Here is a 19,140-nt window from a genome sequence, read left to right on the forward strand (position 1 = left end):
GAAAAAAATGGGGGAGAAAAGGGGAAATCCTGGAATTCTGGCATTTTTAAGGGTTTTTTCCAGGGAAATTCCCAGGATTTGGGGGAATTTTGGGAGGAGTTTTTTTTGGGATTTTTTGGTGGGATTTTGGGTGGATTTTTGGAGGATTGTGTGGGGCTTTTTGGGATTTCCCCTGTCAGGAATTTGGAATTTTTGGGGATTTTCCTGCTGGGGAATTTGGAATTTTGGGATTTTGCTGGTCAGAAATTTGGGAATTTTGGGATTTTCTCACTGGGGGGATTTGGAATTTTGGGATCTTCTCACTGGGAAATTTGGAATTTTTGGGGATTTTCTCACTGGGGAATTGGGAACTTTGGGGTTTTCCTGGTCAGAAATTTGGGAATTTTAGGATTTTCTCACTGGGGAATTTGGAATTTTGGGGATTTTCCTGGTCGGAAATTTGGGAATTTTGGGATTTTCTCACTGGGGAATTGCGAATTTTGGGATTTTCCTGCTGGGGAATTTGGAATTTTGGGATTTTCCTGGTCAGAATTTTGGGAATTTTGGGATTGTCTCACTGGGGAATTTGGAATTTTGGGATTTTCCTGGTCAGAATTTTGGGAATTTTGGGATTTTCTCACTGGGGAATTTGGAATTTTGGTATTTTCCTGGTCGGAAATTTGGGAATTTTGGGATTTTCTCACTGGGGAATTTGGAATTTTGGGATTTTCCCGGTCGGAAATTTGGGAATTTTGGGAATTTTGGGCTTCCCAGGTGCGGGAGATGAAGAGGGAAGCTCTGGAGTGTGATCTGAGGTTCGCTGGGTTCCTGCTGGTTTCCTGTCCTCTCAAATCCGATTCCAAAGCTGTGATCCGAGAGATCCAGAGCTCCTCCCACCACGTGAGGATCCGGGAATTCGGGAGGTTTTGGGAATTTGGGAATTGGGGAAATGAGGGGGAAATGACGGGGAAAATTTCGGGTGGGAAAAGGAAAATTCCGGGTGGAAAACTGGGAAATTCTGGGGTGGAAATGGAAGAAAATCCGAGGCTGAAAACTGGGAAAATTCCAAGTGGAAAATAGGGAAAAATTCCAAATGGAAAATAGAGAAAATTGCAAATGGAAAACAGGGAAAATTCCAGGTGGAAAATAGAGAAAATTCCAAATGGAAAACAGGGAAAAATTCCAAATGGAAAACAGGGAAAAATTCCAAATGGAAAACAGGGAAAATTCCAAGTGGAAAACAGGGAAAATTCCAAAAGGAAAACAGAGAAAATTCCAAGTGGAAAACAGGGAAAATTCCAAGTGGAAAACAGGGAAAATTCCAGGTGGGAAACAGGGAAAATTCCAAATGGAAAACAGGGAAAATTCCAAATGGAAAATAGAGAAAATTCCAAATGGAAAACAGGGAAAATTCCAAATGGAAAACAGGGAAAATTCCAAATGGAAAATTGGGAAAATTCCAGGATGGAAATAGGGAAATTTTAGGGTGAAAACAAAGAAAATCTGAGGTGGAAAATTGGGAAAATTTGGGGATTAAAACTGGGAAATTCCAAGCGGAAGACTCCAGAAAATCCGAGGCTGAAAACATGGAAAATTCCAGGCTGAAAATTGGGAAAATCCAAGGCTGAAAATTGGGAGGATTTTCAGCTGAAAAGAAGGAAATTCCAGGCTGGAAAAGTGGGAAATTCCAAGTGGAAAACAGGGAAAATTCCAGGTGGGAAATGGGGGAAATTCCCGAGGGAAAAGAGGGAAAATTTCAGGCTGAAAACTGGGAAAATTCCAAATGGAAAACAGGGAAAATCCAGAGCTGAAAATTAGGAGAATTTTCGGCTGAAAAGAGGGAAATTCCAGGTTGAAAAAGCAGAAAATTCCGTGAATTCCGGTGGGAATTTCACCGGGGGAGCTGCGGGAATCCCAGAATTCCCGGAATTTTCCCAAAATTCACGGATTTTTGGGATTTTTCCCGGATTGCAGGTGGTGATGATCACTGGGGACAACCCGCTGACAGCCTGCCATGTGGCCATGGAGCTGCAGTTCCTCAGCAAGGGGCAAATCCTCATCCTGCAGCGACCCGAGAAAGAGGGTGGGAATGATGGGAATAATGGGATTTGTGGGATTTGGGATTGGGAATGGGATTGGGAATGGGATTTGGGATTGGGAATGGTGGGAATGAAATTGAAATTGGGATTGGGTTCCTCAGTTCCTCAGCAAGGGGCAAATCCTCATCCTGCAGCGGCCGGAGAAGGAGGGTGGGAATGATGGGAATATTGGGAATTGTGGGATTTGGGATTGGGAATGATGGGAATGGTGGGAATGATGGGATTTGGGATTGGGAATGATGGGATTTGGGATTGGGAATGGTGGGAATTGGAGTTGGGATTGGAGCTGCAGTTCCTCAGCAAGGGGCAAATCCTCATCCTGCAGCGGCCCGAGAAGGAGGGTGGGAATGATGGGAATATTGGGATTTGTGGGATTTGGGATTGGGAATGATGGGAATGGTGGGAATGATGGGATTTGGGATTGGGAATGATGGGATTTGGGATTTGGGATTGGGATTTGGGATTGGAGCTGCAGTTCCTCAGCAAGGGGCAAATCCTCATCCTGCAGCGGCCCGAGAAGGAGGGTGGGAATGATGGGAATATTGGGAATTGTGGGATTGGGAATAATGGGAATGGTGGGAATGGGATTTGGGATTGGGAATGGTGGGAATGATGGGATTTGGGATTGGGAATGGTGGGAATGGTGGGAATGATGGGATTTGGGATTGGGAATGGGGTTGGGATTGGGAATGATGGGATTTGGGATTGGGAATGGGATTTGGGATTGGGAATGATGGGATTTGGGATTGGGAATGATGGGATTTGGGATTGGGAATGATGGGATTTGGGATTGGGAATGGTGGGAATTGGAGTTGGGAATGGTGGGAATTGGAGTTGGGATTGGAGCTGCAGTTCCTCAGCAAGGGGTAAATCCTCATCCTGCAGCGACCTGAAAAGGAGGGTGGGAATAATGGGAATATTGGGAATAATGAGAATATTGGGATTGGGATTGGGAATGGGATTTGGGATTGGGTTCCTCAGTTCCTCAGCAAGGAGCAAATCCTCATCCTGCAGCGGCCGGAAAAGGAGGGTGGGAATGATGGGAATGTTGGGAATTGTGGGAATGGTGGGATTGGGAATAGTGAGAATGGGATTGGGAATGGTGGGAATGGGAATGGAATGGAATGGGAATAAAGGGAATGGAATGGGAATAAAGGGGAATGATTGGGGATGGGAAATGGGAATGGGAATGATGGAAATGATGGGAAATGGGAATGGTGGGAATGATGGGAATGATGGGAATAATCGGATGGGAATTGGGAATGGAAATAATGGGGAACTGGGAAGAATGGGAGTGCTGGGAATGGCATGAGGGGAAAGGATCCTGGGGTTTGAGGAGTTTGGGAATGGGAATGGGGATGATGGGAATTGGGGTTGGAATCCTTCTGGAATTCCCTTGGAATCCCTCCTGGAATCCTGCCTGCATCCATTCCCAGATTCCCAATATTCCCACAGATTCCCCGTGGCAGTGGCAATCCTGGGATGGCTCCGTGATATTCCCACATTCCCAGATAATTCCCAAATAATTCCCAAATTCCCAGGTCTCCCCTGGCAGTGGCAATCCCGGGACGGCTCCATCTCCCTGCCAGCATTCCCAAATTAATTCCCAAATTAATTCCCAAATTCCCAATGTTCCCAGGTCTCCCCTGGCAGTGGCAATCCCGGGACGGCTCTGTCACATTCCCAATTAATTCCCAAATAATTCCCAAATAATTCCCAAATTCCCAGGTCTCCCCTGGCAGTGGCAATCCCGGGACGGCTCCGTCTCCCTGCCAGCATTCCCACATTCCCTGCGGGATCTGACGGATTCCTTCGATCTGTGCCTGACGGGGGAAGGGCTGGAGAAGCTGCGGCTGTGGGATCGCCATCGCCTGCTCAGCCTCATCCCCCACGTCAGGGTGTTCGCCAGGGTGGCCCCGAAGCAGAAGGTGGGAATCCCGGGATTTGGGGATTTTGGGGGTTTTGGGAATGGGGGGGTTGAGCCTGGGGGGGATCCTAAAGGGTCCTGAGGTCATTCCAGCCCGGAATTCCTGAAATTCCAGAGCTTTGGGATTTTGATTTGAGGCTCAGGATTTGCCAGGTTTTGTCCTAAAGGATCCTGAGGTCATTCCAGCCCGGAATTCCCGAAATATGGAGCTTTTGGGAGTTTCTGTTTGAGGCTCATGATGTCCTTGGACAGTTCTGAGTTCATTCCAGCCCTGAATTCCCAACATTTGGGATTTCTGGGAATGGCTGTGATGACCCTGGTTTTATCCTAACCAATCCTGAGCTCATTCCAGCCCAGAATTCCCAACATTTGGGATTTCTGGGAATGGAGGGATTGATCCTGATGTGATCCTGGAGGGTTTTGGGGTCATTTTGGCTCCGAATTCCCAAAATTTGGGATTTCTGGGAATGGGGGAAGTTGGTCCTGGTTTTATCCTGAACAATCCTGAACTCATTCCAGCCCAGAATTCCCAAAATTCCAGAGCTTTGGGATTTGGATTTGAGCCTCAGGATATCTCTGGTTTTATCCTAAAGAATCTTTGGCTGTTTCCCAAAATTTGACCCAAATTCCCAAAATTCCCAAGCTCTGGGATTTGGATTTGAGCCTCAGGATCTCCCAGCTTTCATCCCAAATCCCAACCCCATTCCAGCCCGGAATTCCCAAATTTCACCTCCCTCACCCCCAGCTGGGAATTGCCGAAATTTGGGAATTTTTCCCGTTTTTTTTCCCGTCAGGAATTCGTGGTGACAGCGCTGAAGAGCCTCGGCTACCCAACGCTGATGTGTGGGGATGGAACCAACGACGTGGGAGCTCTGAAACACGCCGATGTGGGTGAGAATTCCCAAAAATTCCCAAAAAATCCTGAAATTCCCCAAATTCCTTACCCTGGGAGCGCTGAAACACACCGATGTGGGTGAGAATTCCCAAAAAATCCCAAAATTCCTTACCCCGGGAGCTCTGAAACACGCCGATGTGGGTGAGAATTCCCAAAAATTCCCAAAAAAATCCCAAAATTCCACACCCTGGGAGCTCTGAAACACGCCGACGTGGGTGAGAATTCCCAAAAAATCCCCAAAAAATCCTGAAATTCCCCAAATTCCTCACCTGGGAGCTCTGGAACATGCCGATGTGGGTGAGAATCCCCAAAAATTCCCAAAAAATCCTGAAAATCCCAAAATTCCTTACCCTGGGATTGCTGAAACACGCTGATGTGGGTGAGAATTCCCAAAAATTCCCAAAATTCCTTACCCTGGGAGCTCTGAAACACGCCGATGTGGGTGAGAATTCCCAAAAATTCCCAAAAAATCCTGAAATTCCCCAAATTCCTTACCCTGGGAGCGCTGAAACACACCGATGTGGGTGAGAATTCCCAAAAAATTCCCAAAAAATCCCAAAATTCCTCACCTGGGAGCTCTGAAACATGCGGATGTGGGTGAGAATTCCCAAAAATTCCTGAAATTCCCAAAATTCCTCACCTGGGAGCTCTGAAACACGCCGATGTGGGTGAGAATTCCCAAAAAATCCCCAAAAAATCCTGAAATTCCCTAAATTCCTTACCCTGGGAGCTCTGAAACATGCGGATGTGGGTGAGAATTCCCAAAAAAATCCCAAAATTCCCCACCCTGGGAGCTCTGAAACATGCTGACGTGGGTGAGAATTCCAAAAAAAATTCCCCAAAAATCCCAAAATTCCCAAAGAATAAAAAAAAAATCCCGAAATTCCACACCCTGGGAGCTCTGAAACATGCAGATGTGGGTGAGAATTCCCAAAAAATCCCTAAAAAATCCTGAAATTCCCGGAATTCCTCACCTGGGAGCTCTGAAACACGCCGACGTGGGTGAGAATTCCCAAAAAATTCCCTGAATTCCACACCCCGGGAGCTCTGAAATATGTGGATTTTGGTGAGAATTCCCAAAATTCATCCCTGTTTTATCCATGTTTATTCCTTGTTCTATTCCTGATTTTCCCTATTTTTCTCCTCTTTTTTCCCCTGTTTTTTCCCCCCATTTTCTCCCTGTTTATTCCCTGATTATTCCCTTGATTTTTCCCTGGTTTTCCCTCCTTTTTCCCATTTTTTCCCTGTTTTTCCCGTATTTTATCCCAGATTTAATCCCTGTTTTTTCTCCATTTTCCCCCGATTTTCCCCTCATTTTTTCCCTGATTTTCCCCTCATTTTCCCCATTTTTTCCCCATTTTTATTCCCATTTTTCCCTGATTTTTGCCTGATTTTTCCCTGATTTTCCCCTCATTTTTTTTCCCTAATTTTCCCCTGATTTTCCCCCCAATTTTCCCTCATTTTCCCCCAATTTATTCCCATTTTTCCCCATTTTTATTCCCATTTTTCCCCCCCAGGAGTCGCCCTGCTGGCCAACGCTCCCGAGAGGATTCCCGAGCGCAGGAGGAGAGCTCGGGACGGCGCCGGGGACAGAATTCCCGGAATTCCGGGAGTTGGGAATTCCAGAGCTCCGTCCCGAGGAGCCAAGAGAGCCCTGAGCCAGCGGGAGGAGCAGCTCAGCGCCCAGAGGGTGGGAGATGGAGAAATCCGGGAATTTTATCCATCCGGGAATTTTTATCCATCCACAGGGTGGGAATTCCATCTGGGAATTTTTTCTGGGAATTAATTGCAGTCCATCCACAGGGTGGGAATTGGATTGATCCCAGTGGGAATTTTATTGGGAATTCCTAATCCATCCCCAGGATGGGAATTGGATCCCAGTGGGAATTTTATTGGGAATTTCACTGGGAATTCCTGTCCATCCACAGGGTGGGAATTGGATCCCAGTGGACATTTTATCCCGGAATGTTATTGGGAATTCATAGTACATCCACAGGGTGGGAGTTTGATCCCAATGGGAATTTTATTGGGAATTCTGTCTGGGAATTAATTCCAATCCATCCAACAGGGTGGGAATTTGATCCCGACGGGAATTTTATTGGGAATTTTATCGGGAATTGCTAATCCATCCACAGGGTGGGAGTTGGATTGATCCCAGTGGGAATTTTATTGGGAATTTTGCTGCGAATTCCTGTCCATCCACAGGGTGGGAATTTGATTGATCCCAGTGGGAATTTTACTGGGAATTTTTATCCATCTGGGAATTCCTAATCCATCCACAGGGTGGGAATTGGATTGATCCCAGTGGGAATTTTATTGGGAATTTGATCCATCTGGGAATTTTTATCCATCTGGGAATTTTATCCATCCAGGAATTCCTAATCCATCCACAGGGTGGGAGTTTGATCCCAGTGGGAATTTTATTGGGAATTTTTATCCATCCAGGAATTCCATCATGAATGGGAGTTTCCACAGGGTGGGAGTTGGATTGATCCCAACAGGAATTTTATTGGGAATTTTATTGGGAATTTTATTGGGAATTTTATTGGGAATTCCAGTCCATCCACAGGGTGGGAATTTGATTGATCCCAGTGGGAATTTTATCTGGGAATTTTATCCATCTGGGAATTTTTATCCATCTGGGAATTCCTAATCCATCCACAGGGTGGGAGTTGGATTGATCCCAGTGGGAATTTTATCCTTCTGGGAATTTTGTGTGGGAATTTTATTTGGGAATTAATTCCAATCCATCCACAGGGTGGAAATTTCATCTGGGAATTCTATCCAGAAATTCTATCTGGGAATTAATTCCAATCCATTTACAGAGTGGGAATTTTATCCATCTGGGAATTTTATCCATCTGGGAATTTTATCTGGGAGTTTCTAATCTGGGGATAAATTGGGAATGGAGGGATTTATCAAGGGGAAAAACGGAATTTTGGGAATTCCTGATCCCAATTCTGGAATTCCCAATCCCGAATCCCAATTCTGGAAATTCCTGATCCCAATTGTGGAAATTCCCAATAATCCCAATTCTCCCAGAATTCCCAATAATCCCGATTTTTTGGGAATTCCCGATCCCAATGTCGGGAATTCCCGCTAATCCCAGTTTTTTGGGAATTCCCAATAATCCCAATGTTTGGAATTCCCGCTAATCCCGATTTTTTGGGAATTCTCAGGAGCGGCTCAGCCAGGTGCTGAGGGATCTGGAGGAGGACAAAGCTCCGGTGGTGAAGCTGGGAGATGCCAGTATTGCTGCTCCTTTCACCTCCAAATTGTCATCCATCCAGTGCAGTGAGTGAGGGGAAAAAACTGGGAAAAACTGGGGAAAAAACAGGGAAAAAAACTGGGAAAGAATGGGGAAAAAATGGGGAAAAATCCTGGGAAAAAATGGGGAAGAAAGGGGGAAATGGGAATGGGAGATGCCAGTATTGCTGCTCCTTTCACATCCAAATTGTCATCCATCCAGTGCAGTGAGTGAGGGGAAAAAACTGGGAAAAAAAATGGGAAAAACTGGGGAAAAAACAGGGAAAAAAACTGGGAAAGAATGGGGAAAAAATGGGGAAAAATCCTGGGAAAAAATGGGAAAAACAGGGAAAAAAAACTGGGAAAAAAAATGGGAAAGAAACTGGGAAAAAATGGGGGAAAATGGGGAAAAAAACTGGGAAAGAATGGGAAAATAATGGGAAAAAAAACTGGGAAAAAATGGGGAAGAAAGGGGGAAATGGGCATGGGAGATGCCAGTATTGCTGCTCCTTTTACCTCCAAATTGTCATCCATCCAGTGCAGTGAGTGACCCTGGGAAAAACGGGAATAAAACTGGAAAAAAATGGGAAAAAACTGGGAAAAAATCTGGGAAAAAATGGGAATAAAACTGGGAAAAAAACTGGGAAAAAATGGGAAAAAAAATGGGAAAAAAACTGGGAAAAAATGGGAATAAAACTGGGAAAAAACTGGGGAAAAAAATGGGGAAAAAAAATGGGAAAAAACTGGGAAAAAATGGGAATAAAACTGGGAAAAAAACTGGGAAAAAATGGGGAAAAATGGGGGGAAAAGGGAATAAAATGGGAATGGAGTGGGGAAGAAACTGGGAATGGGGTGGGAATGACTCCCCAAGTCCCCAAATCCCCCTGAATTCCCCCATTTTCCCCCCCTTTTCCCCCAACTCCCAAAATCCCCATTTTTCTCCTCAGTTTGCCACGTGATCAAGCAGGGCCTCTGCACTTTGGTCACCATGATTTTTTCCCAAAATTCCCATTTTTCTCCCCAATTCCAGTCTGCTATGTGATCAAGCAGGGCCACTGCACACTGATGATTTTTTCCCATTTTTTCCCATTTTTTCCCATTTTTTCCCCATTATTTGTTCCAGTCTGCCACGTGATCAAGCAGGGCCGCTGCACTTTGTTTCTTTTTCCCAAAATCCCCATTTTTTCCCATTTTTCTCCCCATTTTAGTTTGCCACGTGATCAAGCAGGGTCTCTGCACACTCGTCACCACCCTGCAGATGTTCAAGATCCTGCCTCTTGTTCCCAAAATCCCCTTTTTTTCCCATTTTTTCCCATTTTTCTCCCCAGTTTGCCACGTGATCAAGCAGGGTCGCTGCACATTGATGATTTTTTCCCAAAATCCCCATTTTTCCCCATTATTTATTTCAGTTTGCCACGTGATCAAGCAGGGTCGCTGCACCCCGGTCACCACCCTGCAGATGTTCAAGATCCCAAAATCCCCATTTTTTCCCATTTTTCTCCCCATTTCAGTTTGCCATGTGATCAAGCAGGGTCGCTGCACCCTGGTCACCATGATTTTTCCCATTTTTTCCCATTTTTTCCCCATTTCAGTTTGCCACGTGATCAAGCAGGGCCGCTGCACTTTGGTTCTTTTTCCCAAAATCCCCATTTTTTCCCATTTTTCTCCCCATTTTAGTTTGCCACGTGATCAAGCAGGGTCTCTGCACACTCGTCACCACCCTGCAGATGTTCAAGATCCTGCCTCTTGTTCCCAAAATCCCCTTTTTTTCCCATTTTTTCCCATTTTTCTCCCCAGTTTGCCACGTGATCAAGCAGGGTCGCTGCACCCTGGTCACCATGATTTTTCCCATTTTTTCCCATTTTTTCCCCATTTCAGTTTGCCACGTGATCAAGCAGGGTCGCTGCACTCTCGTCACCACGCTGCAGATGTTCAAGATCCCAAAATCCCCATTTTTCTCCCCATTTCAGTCTGCCACGTGATCAAGCAGGGCCGCTGCACCCTGGTCACCACCCTGCAGATGTTCAAGATCCCAAAATTCCCATTTTTCTCCCCAGTTTGCCACGTGATCAAGCAGGGTCGCTGCACCCTGGTCACCACCCTGCAGATGTTCAAGATCCTGGCCCTCAACGCTCTCATCCTCGCCTACAGCCAGAGCGTTCTGTTCCTGGAGGGAGTCAAGTTCAGCGACCTGCAGGCCACGCTGCAGGGATTGCTGCTGGCTGGCTGCTTCCTCTTCATCTCCCGCTCCAAGGTGGGGAAAAACAGGGAAAAAATGGGAAAAAATGGGGAAAAATGGGGTTTGGGGTTGGTGGAGTGCTCTTTGGTGGGGGTTTGTCCTGAAAAAATCGCATTTGTTTGGGTAAAATTCTGTTTATTGGGGCTTTATTCTCAAAAAAATCACGTTTAGTTGGCATTTATCCGGAAAAAATCACATTTGTTTGGGTAAAATCCTCTTTATTGGGGTTTTGTCCCCAAAAAAATCACATTTATTTGGGATTTATCCTAAAAGAATCCCATTTGTTTGGGTAAAATCCCATTTATTGGGGCCTTATTCACAAAAAATCCCATTTGTTTGGGTAAAATCCCATTTATTGGGGCTTTATTCTCAAAAAAATCACATTTGTTTTGATAAAATCCCATTTCTTTTGCTAAAACCCCATTCATCCGTTGCCCCTTCACCCCCAAACAACCCCAAATAATCCATTTTTCCCCAAATTGCTCTTTTTTCCCATTTCCAGCCCCTGAAGACTCTTTCCAAGGAGAGACCTCTTCCCAACATCTTCAACCTTTACACCATCCTGACAGTTTTATTGCAATTTTTGGTGCATTTCCTGAGTTTGGTGTTCCTGTACCGCCAGGCTCAGGCCAGGAGCGAGCCCAGGTGAGGTTTAAATCCCAAAAAATACAGATTTTCCCTAATTTCTATGATATTTCTGTATCAGAGTGAGCCCAGGTGAGCTGAAAATCCCCAAAATTCTGGATTTTCCCCAATTTCTATATTTTATGTTCCTTTACCTCGAGGCTCAGGCCTAGAACAGGCCCAAGTGACACCTTAATCCCAAAAAAACCAGGATTTCCCCCAATTCCTGCCATTCCAGGATCCTCTAATTCCATAAAAAATCCAATCCTGGGTGGGAAAAAAATCAGGATTTTCCTGTGGTTTTCCTTCCCAAGCTTTCCAGGGCTGCAGCTCTGGGATCCCAGGTTTAATCCCAAATTAATCCCAGGTAAATCCCAAACTAATCCAAATATTTTCCCATTTTTCCCGGTTTTTATCCCATTTTATCCCAGGTTTAATCCTAGGTTGATCCCAGGTAAATCCCATTTTATCCCAGGTTGATCCCAGCTAAATCCCAGGTTAATCCCAAACTAATCCCAATATTTTCCCATTTTTCCCATTTTTTATCCCATTTTATCCCAGGTTTGATCTCAGGTTTGATCCCAGGGTGATCCCAGGTAAATCCCATTTTATCCCAGGTTAATCCCAGGTTGATCCCAAACTAATCCCAATATTTTCCCATTTTTCGCATTTTTCATCCCATTTTTTATCCCAGGTTAATCCCAAACTAATCCTGATATTTTCCCAATTTTCCAGGGAGGAGGAATTCGTGGACCTGAGCAAGGAGTTTGAGCCATCACTGGTGAACAGCACAGTGTACATCCTGTCCATGGCCATGCAGATGGTCACCTTCGCCATCAACTACAAGGTATTCCCCAAAATCCCTAAATATTCCCAAAATTCCCACTTTTCCACACTTTTCCCGCTTCCTTCTCCTCGGTTTTCTCGCTTCCCCTCGCGTTCTCTCCCGTTTTTCCCACAGTTTCTCCAGTTTTTCTTTCCCATTTTTCCCATTTCATGGAGTCCCTCACGGAGAACAAGGATCTGCTCCACTCCTATCCCCATTTTTCCTGTTTTTTATCCCATTTTTCTCATTTTTCCTGTTTTTTCAGGGCCATCCCTTCATGGAGTCCCTCACAGAGAACAAGGCCCTGCTCTGCTCCCATTTTTCCTGGTTTTTATCCCATTTTTTATCCCATTTTTCCTGGTTTCCAGGGCCATCCCTTCATGGAGGCCCTCACGGAGAACAAGGCCCTGCTCTGCTCCATTCCCAATCCCATTTTTTATCCCATTTTTCCCATCTTTTATCCCATTTTATCCCATTTCCAGGCCCATCCCTTCATGGAGTCCCTCACGGAGAACAAGGCCCTGCTCTGCTCCATTCCCAATCCCATTTTTTATCCCATTTTTTATCCCATTTTTCCCCATTTCCAGGCCCATCCCTTCATGCAGTCCCTCACGGAGAACAAGGCCCTGCTCTGCTCCATTCCCAATCCCATTTTCCCTGTTTTTATCCTATTTTTCCTGGTTTTCAGGGCCATCCCTTCATGGAGTCCCTCACGGAGAACAAGGCCCTGCTCTGCTCCCATTTTTCCTGGTTTTTATCCCATTTTTTATCCCATTTTATCCCATTTCCAGGGCCATCCCTTCATGGAGTTCCTCACGGAGAACAAAGCCCTGCTCTGCTCCCATTTTCCCTGTTTTTATCCCATTTTTTATCCCATTTTATCCCGTTTTCAGGGCCATCCCTTCATGCAGTCCCTCACAGAGAACAAGGTCCTGCTCTGCTCCATTCCCAATCCCATTTTCCCTGTTTTTATCCCATTTTTTATCCCATTTTTCCTGGTTTTCAGGGCCATCCCTTCATGGAGTCCCTCACAGAGAACAAGGCCCTGCTCTGCTCCATTCTCAATCCCATTTTTTATCCCATTTTTCCTGGTTTTTATCCCATTTTCAGGGCCATCCCTTCATGGAGTCCCTCATGGAGAACAAGGCCCTGCTCTGCTCCCATTTTCCCTGTTTTTATCCCATTTTTTATCCCATTTTATCCCATTTCCAGGGCCATCCCTTCATGGAGTCCATCACGGAGAACAAGACCCTGCTCTGCTCCCATTTTCCCTGTTTTTATCCCATTTTTTATCCCATTTTTCCTGTATTTCAGGGCCATCCCTTCATGCAGTCCCTCACAGAGAATAAGGCCCTGCTCTGCTCCATTCCCAATCCCATTTTCCCTGTTTTTATCCCATTTTTTATCCCATTTTTCCCCATTTTCAGGGCCATCCCTTCATGGAGTCCCTCACGGAGAACAAGGCCCTGCTCTGCTCCATTCCCAATCCCATTTTTCCTGTTTTTATCCCATTTCCAGGCCCATCCCTTCATGGAGTCCCTCACAGAGAACAAGGCCCTGCTCTGCTCCATTCCCAATCCCATTTTTTATCCCATTTTCCCTGTTTTTATCCCATTTTTCTTGGTTTTCAGGGCCATCCCTTCATGGAGTCCCTCACAGAGAGCAAGGCCCTGCTCTGCTCCATTCCCAATCCCATTTTTTATCCCATTTTTCCCATTTTTTATCCCATTTTCAGGGCCATCCCTTCATGGAGTCCCTCACAGAAACAAGCCCTGCTCTGCTCCATTCCCAATCCCATTTTTCCCGTTTTTATCCCATTTTATCCCATTTTCAGGGCCATCCCTTCATGCAGTCCCTCACGGAGAACAAGGCCCTGCTCTGCTCCATTCCCAATCCCATTTTTAATCCCATTTTATCTCATTTTTATCCCATTTTTCCCATTTTTATCCCATTTCCAGGGCCATCCCTTCATGGAGTCCCTCACGGAGAACAAGGCCCTGCTCTGCTCCCATTTTCCCTGTTTTTATCCCATTTTTTATCCCATTTTTCCTGTATTTCAGGGCCATCCCTTCATGGAGTCCCTCACGGAGAACAAGGCCCTGCTCTGCTCCCATTTTCCCTGTTTTTATCCCATTTTTTATCCCATTTTATCCCATTTCCAGGGCCATCCCTTCATGGAGTCCCTCACGGAGAACAAGGCCCTGCTCTGCTCCATTCCCAGTCCCATTTTCCCTGTTTTTATCCCATTTTATCCCATTTCCAGGGCCATCCCTTCATGGAGTCCCTCACGGAGAACAAGGCCCTGCTCTGCTCCCTGCTCGCCTCAGCCGCCGCAGTTCTTTGTCTCCTCGGCAGTTCTTCCCAGGAATTCACGGAAAGCTTCGGCCTGGTCCAGATCCCCACCGAGGTAAAATCACATTCCGGGGCAATTCCGGGGGAAATTCTCAATATTTCAGGGGAAAATTCCCAACATTTATAGGGAAATTCCCAACATTTCAGGTGCAATTGATGGGATGGATTTGGGGTGGATTTGGGATGGATTTGTGGTGATTTGGGATGAATTTGGGATTTTGTAATAATAATAATTCCCAATTCCCAGTTCAAGCTGCTGATCTCGGCTGTGCTCAGGGATTGGGATGGATTTGGGATAGATTTGGGATGGATTTGGGATGGATTTAGGATAGATTTAGGATGGATTTGGGATTTTATAATAACAATAATCCCAAATTCCAGTTCAAGCTGCTGATCTCGGCTGTGCTCTGGGACTGGGATGGGATTGGGGTGGATTTAGGATGGATTGGGATGGATTTGGGATAGATTTGGGATTTTATAATAATAATAAATTCCCAGAATTCCAGTTCAAGCTGCTGATCTCGGCCGTGCTCTGGGATTGGGATGATTTGGGGTGGATTTAGGATGGATTGGGATGGATTTGGGATAGATTTGGGATTTTATAATAATAATAAATTCCCAGAATTCCAGTTCAAGCTGCTGATCTCGGCCGTGCTCTGGGATTGGGATGATTTGGGGTGGATTTAGGATGGATTGGGATGGATTTGGGATAGATTTGGGATTTTATAATAATAATAAATTCCCAGAATTCCAGTTCAAGCTGCTGATCTCGGCCGTGCTCTGGGATTGGGATGATTTGGGGTGGATTTAGGATGGATTGGGATGGATTTGGGATAGATTTGGGATTTTATAATAATAATAAATTCCCAGAATTCCAGTTCAAGCTGCTGATCTCGGCCGTGCTCTGGGATTGGGATGGGATTGGGGTGGATTTAGGATGGATTTGGGATAGATTTGGGATTTTACAATAACAATAAATTCCCATTCCCAGTTCAAGCTGCTGATCTCGGCTGTGCTCAGGGATAGGGATAGATTTGGGGTGGTTTTGGGATTTTACAATAACAATAATTCCCAAATTCCAGTTCAAGCTGCTGATCTCGGCCGTGCTCTGGGATTGGGATGGATGTGGGGTGGATTGGGGATTTTATAACAATAATAACAATAAATTCCCAAATTCCAGTTCAAGCTGCTGATCTCAGCCATGCTCAGGGATTGGGGTGGATTAGGATGGATTTAGGATAGATTTAGGATTTTGCAATAACAATAAATTCCCAAATTTCCAGTTCAAGCTGCTGATCTCAGCCGTCCTCGTCGCGGATTTCCTGCTGGCGTTCTCCGTGGATCGAATCCTGCAGTTCCTGCTGGGAAGCTCCAGGCTCAAAGTGCCTTCCTGAGGGAATTCCCACATCCCAAAAAAACCCCAAAAATCCCCCAAATCCTCGCCCTGGGCTCTCATCACGTCCCACATCCCAGGGAGAACTCCGAGCCCCGGCCGGATTTGGGTTTTTAACTTTTCCGGGATTTTCCCGCGGAATTCCCGGGGTTGGGGGGGAAATTCCACAATTCCACCCCCAGGAGCTTCCCGGGAATGTTTTTGGGAATTTGGCGACTTAAAAAATCCCAATCAAGGTGTTGTTTTGGAAAGAGTCTGGAATTCTTTGGGTTTGGAAAAAAAAACCAAAAAATGGGGAAAATCCGTGGGGAAAATGGGAATGAAAATATCCTGGATTGGGGAGGGGAGAGGCTGTGAGATCCCAAAATCCCGTGGAATTCAGAATTGTACTGGGAAAGGGAGGGAAAAACGGGAATTAGAGCCTCGGGAAAGGGGGGAGTGGGGCCTGGAATTCCCAAAAAAAATAATGGGAATTAAATCTGGGAATGGGGAGTAGAATTCCCAAAAACAAAAAGGGAATTAAATCAGGGAGTGGGGTCTGGAATTGCCAAAAAATAATGGGAATTAAATCTGGGAATGAGGCCTGGAATTCCCAAAAAAAAAAGGGAATTAAATCAGGGAATGGAGAGATGAATTCCCTGGAAAAAGGGAATTAAATCTGGGAATGGGGAGTAGAATTCCCAAAAAAAAAAAGGGAATTAAATCTGGGAATGGGGGCTGGAATTCCCTGAGAAAAAAGGGAATTAAATCAGGGAGTGGGGTCTGGAATTCCCAAAAAATAATGGGAATTAAATCTGGGAATGGGGACTAGAATTCCCAAAAAAAAAGGGAATGGGATAAAAACACCGGGAATAGGATGGGAATAAAACTCTGGGATAAACACTGGGAACAGGATAAACACATCGGGAATGGGATAAACACCTGGAATGGGATAAACACATCTGGAACGGGACGCGACAGCGACAGGGACCGGAGCGCTCCGCCCCGCCCTCTCCGCCCGGCGATTGGTTGGGAGCGCTGAGTGACAGGCGCGCGGGCCAATCAGAAGTGCGAGCGGAACAAAGGCGGGAGCTCGAAGTAGCGCGGGGTTCGGGAGATGAGGAGAGTTATTAATTACCGGCAAATTGCAGAGTTATTAATTACCGGGAGATCCCAGAGTTGTTAATTACCGGGAGATCCCAGAGTTATTAATTACCGGGAGATGCGGAGAGTTATTAATTACCGGGAGATCCCACAGTTATTAATTACCGGGAGATCCCCAGAGTTACTAATTACCGGGAGATCCCGGAGTTATTAATTAATTACCGGGAGATAATTGGAGATCTCCCCGTGACCTCTCGGTGACCTCTCCGGGCAGAGCCGAGCCGATCGGCACCGCCCAGCCGGCGGGACGCGCTGCGATTGGCTCAGAGCGGTGAGTGACAGGCGCCAGGGCCAATAGGAAGCGAGAATCCTCAAAGGCGGAAGCTCCGCGGGGGACAGGAGGGGACACTGGGGGACATTGGGATGTCCCCAAATCCACCTGCGGCAGCACCGCGAGCGTCACCTCGGCAAGGGGCCGAAAGCTGCTCCCAGTGCCACGCCACTTCCCAACCCCGTTCCCAATCCTATTTTCATATTTTCACATTTCTCACACATTTCATATTTTCACATAGTCCCACTCTCATTCCCATTCCCACACCTGTTCCCAATCCCATCTGCATTCCCCACACCTGTTCCCAATTCTGTTCCCAATTCCGTTCCCACTCTGTTCCCAATCCCAATCCATTCCCACACCTGTTCCCAATTCTGTTCCCAACCCCATTCCCAATCCCATTTTCATTCCCCACATCTGTCCCACTCTCATTCTCATTCCCGTTCCCATTCTGTTCCCAATCCCATTCCCATTTTCATTCCCCACAGGTGTCCCACTCTTTCTCATTCCCACACCTGTTCCCAATGCCATTCACATACCAAATCCCATTCCAAATTTTATTCCCAATCCTATTTTCATTCCCCACACCTGTTCCCAATTCCATTTTCACTCCTCACACCTGTTCCCAATTCTGTTCCCAACCCTGTTCCCAATCCCACACCTGTTCCCAATCCCATTTTCATTCCCCACACCTGTTCCCAATTCTGTTCCTAATCCCATTCCAGTCCCACACCTGTTCCCAATCCCATTCCAGTCCCACACCTGTTCCCAATCCCAATCCCATTCCCCAACTCCCCTCTGTCCCCAGCAGGAGCAGCAGCACCACCAGCGCTTTAATTCGAAATCAACGAACCGTCTTAATCAAAGGAATGAATTAATTAATTAATAAAATGTACAGCCGGCCTGGATTTAAATAAAACCATTAAAAAACAAAAAAAAACAACCGAAAAAGGAACATTTACAGCGATCGCTGCCCCTGCCCGGGCCGGGGGGAGGGGCGAGTGCAAAGTGCCAGGGGGGTTGGGGTCCCCTGAGTCCCCCCGGGGCCACCCGGGCAGGGAGGGGACAGGGAAAGTGCAGAACGTTTTGGGGTTTTTGGGGGGTTTTTAAGGGATTTTTGGGGGTTTGGGGGAGGTAGAGCCGCAGGTCCCTCAGAGTCCAGCAGGGGGCGGCGGGGAGCTGCCGGTGCTGGCCGAGCTGGGGCGATGGCGAAGGAGCTTCTCCTCCTCCTGGGGACAGCGGGGACAGCGGGGACATGGGGGACAGGGGGGACACGGGGGATATGGGGGACATCGGGGACACAGGGGACACGGGGGACACAGGGGGACACGGGGGACACGGGGGACAGCGTGGGGATATGAGGGACACAGGGGGACATGGGGAGACAGCATGGGGACACAGTGGGGACAGCGTGGGGACACAGTGGGGACAGCGTGGGGACACGGGGGATATGGGGGAAACAGGGGGACACGGGGGGACATGGGGACACAGGGGGACACAGGGGGACACAGGGGGACATGGGGAGACACGGGGGACACAAGGGACAAGAGGGAGAGAGATGCTCAGTCAGTGTGGGGCCCTGGGGACGCCCGTGGGGACATGGGGGACACTGGCATGGGGACACAGCCCAGCCAATGTGAGCTCCACGCTGTCCCCAAGGCCACAGGACACCTTTGGGATCCCAAACCCGGGGACACCTCCATCTGCAGGTCTGTGTGACCCCCCAGCCCCACCCTTGGGACCCCCAAACCCCCCAGTTTAGGGTCCTCGTGGTCACTCAGGGCCTCCAGGGACTCAGGCCACCTCAGCCCCGTGTTTGGGGTCACCCTGTGGTCACTCACAGTCCCATTTTTGGGGTCACCCTGGTCACTCCCAGCCCTGTTTTGGGGGTCACTCTGTGGTCACTGCCAGCCCCCTTTTTGGGGTCACCCTGGTCACTCCCAGCCCTGTTTTTGGGGTCACTCTGTGGTCACTGCCAGCCCCGTGTTTGGGGTCACCCTGTGGTCACTCCCAGCCCTGGTTTTGAGGTCACCCTGTGGTCACTCACAGCCCCGGTTTTGGGGTCACCCTGGTCACTCCCAGCCCCCTTTTTGGGGTCACCCTGGTCACTCCCAGCCCCGGTTTTGGGGTCACCCTGTGGTCACTC

At 47.2% G+C, this 19,140-nt stretch overlaps 1 protein-coding gene and 1 long non-coding RNA gene across 2 annotated transcripts in view; one reads left to right on the plus strand and one right to left on the minus strand.

Annotated features, from left to right (window-relative positions):
* ATP13A1 (ATPase 13A1) overlaps positions 1 to 15,815 on the plus strand; it is a 50,314-nt gene extending 34,499 nt beyond the window's left edge. The window contains exons 16-26 of the mRNA XM_085046164.1: positions 754 to 879; positions 1,954 to 2,062; positions 3,807 to 4,006; positions 4,800 to 4,896; positions 6,418 to 6,590; positions 8,080 to 8,194; positions 10,204 to 10,400; positions 10,888 to 11,030; positions 11,745 to 11,856; positions 14,099 to 14,242; positions 15,471 to 15,815. Coding sequence (XP_084902290.1) covers positions 754 to 879; positions 1,954 to 2,062; positions 3,807 to 4,006; positions 4,800 to 4,896; positions 6,418 to 6,590; positions 8,080 to 8,194; positions 10,204 to 10,400; positions 10,888 to 11,030; positions 11,745 to 11,856; positions 14,099 to 14,242; positions 15,471 to 15,581 — 1,527 coding nt within the window. The 3' untranslated portion in view covers positions 15,582 to 15,815. The remainder of the gene's footprint in view (positions 1 to 753; positions 880 to 1,953; positions 2,063 to 3,806; positions 4,007 to 4,799; positions 4,897 to 6,417; positions 6,591 to 8,079; positions 8,195 to 10,203; positions 10,401 to 10,887; positions 11,031 to 11,744; positions 11,857 to 14,098; positions 14,243 to 15,470) is intronic.
* LOC146422722 (uncharacterized) lies at positions 5,356 to 5,667 on the minus strand. The gene is made up of 2 exons (XR_014848074.1): positions 5,541 to 5,667; positions 5,356 to 5,396 (listed from the first exon to the last, which is right to left on the minus strand). It is a non-coding gene; the product is annotated as an uncharacterized LOC146422722 (long non-coding RNA).
* Positions 15,816 to 19,140: the final 3,325 nt, after the last annotated feature.

Source organism: Lichenostomus cassidix, unplaced genomic scaffold (genome assembly GCF_008360975.1).
Source record: "Lichenostomus cassidix isolate B80296 unplaced genomic scaffold, HeHo_3.0 HiC_scaffold_39, whole genome shotgun sequence".
NCBI classification, from domain to species: Eukaryota; Metazoa; Chordata; class Aves; order Passeriformes; family Meliphagidae; genus Lichenostomus; species Lichenostomus cassidix.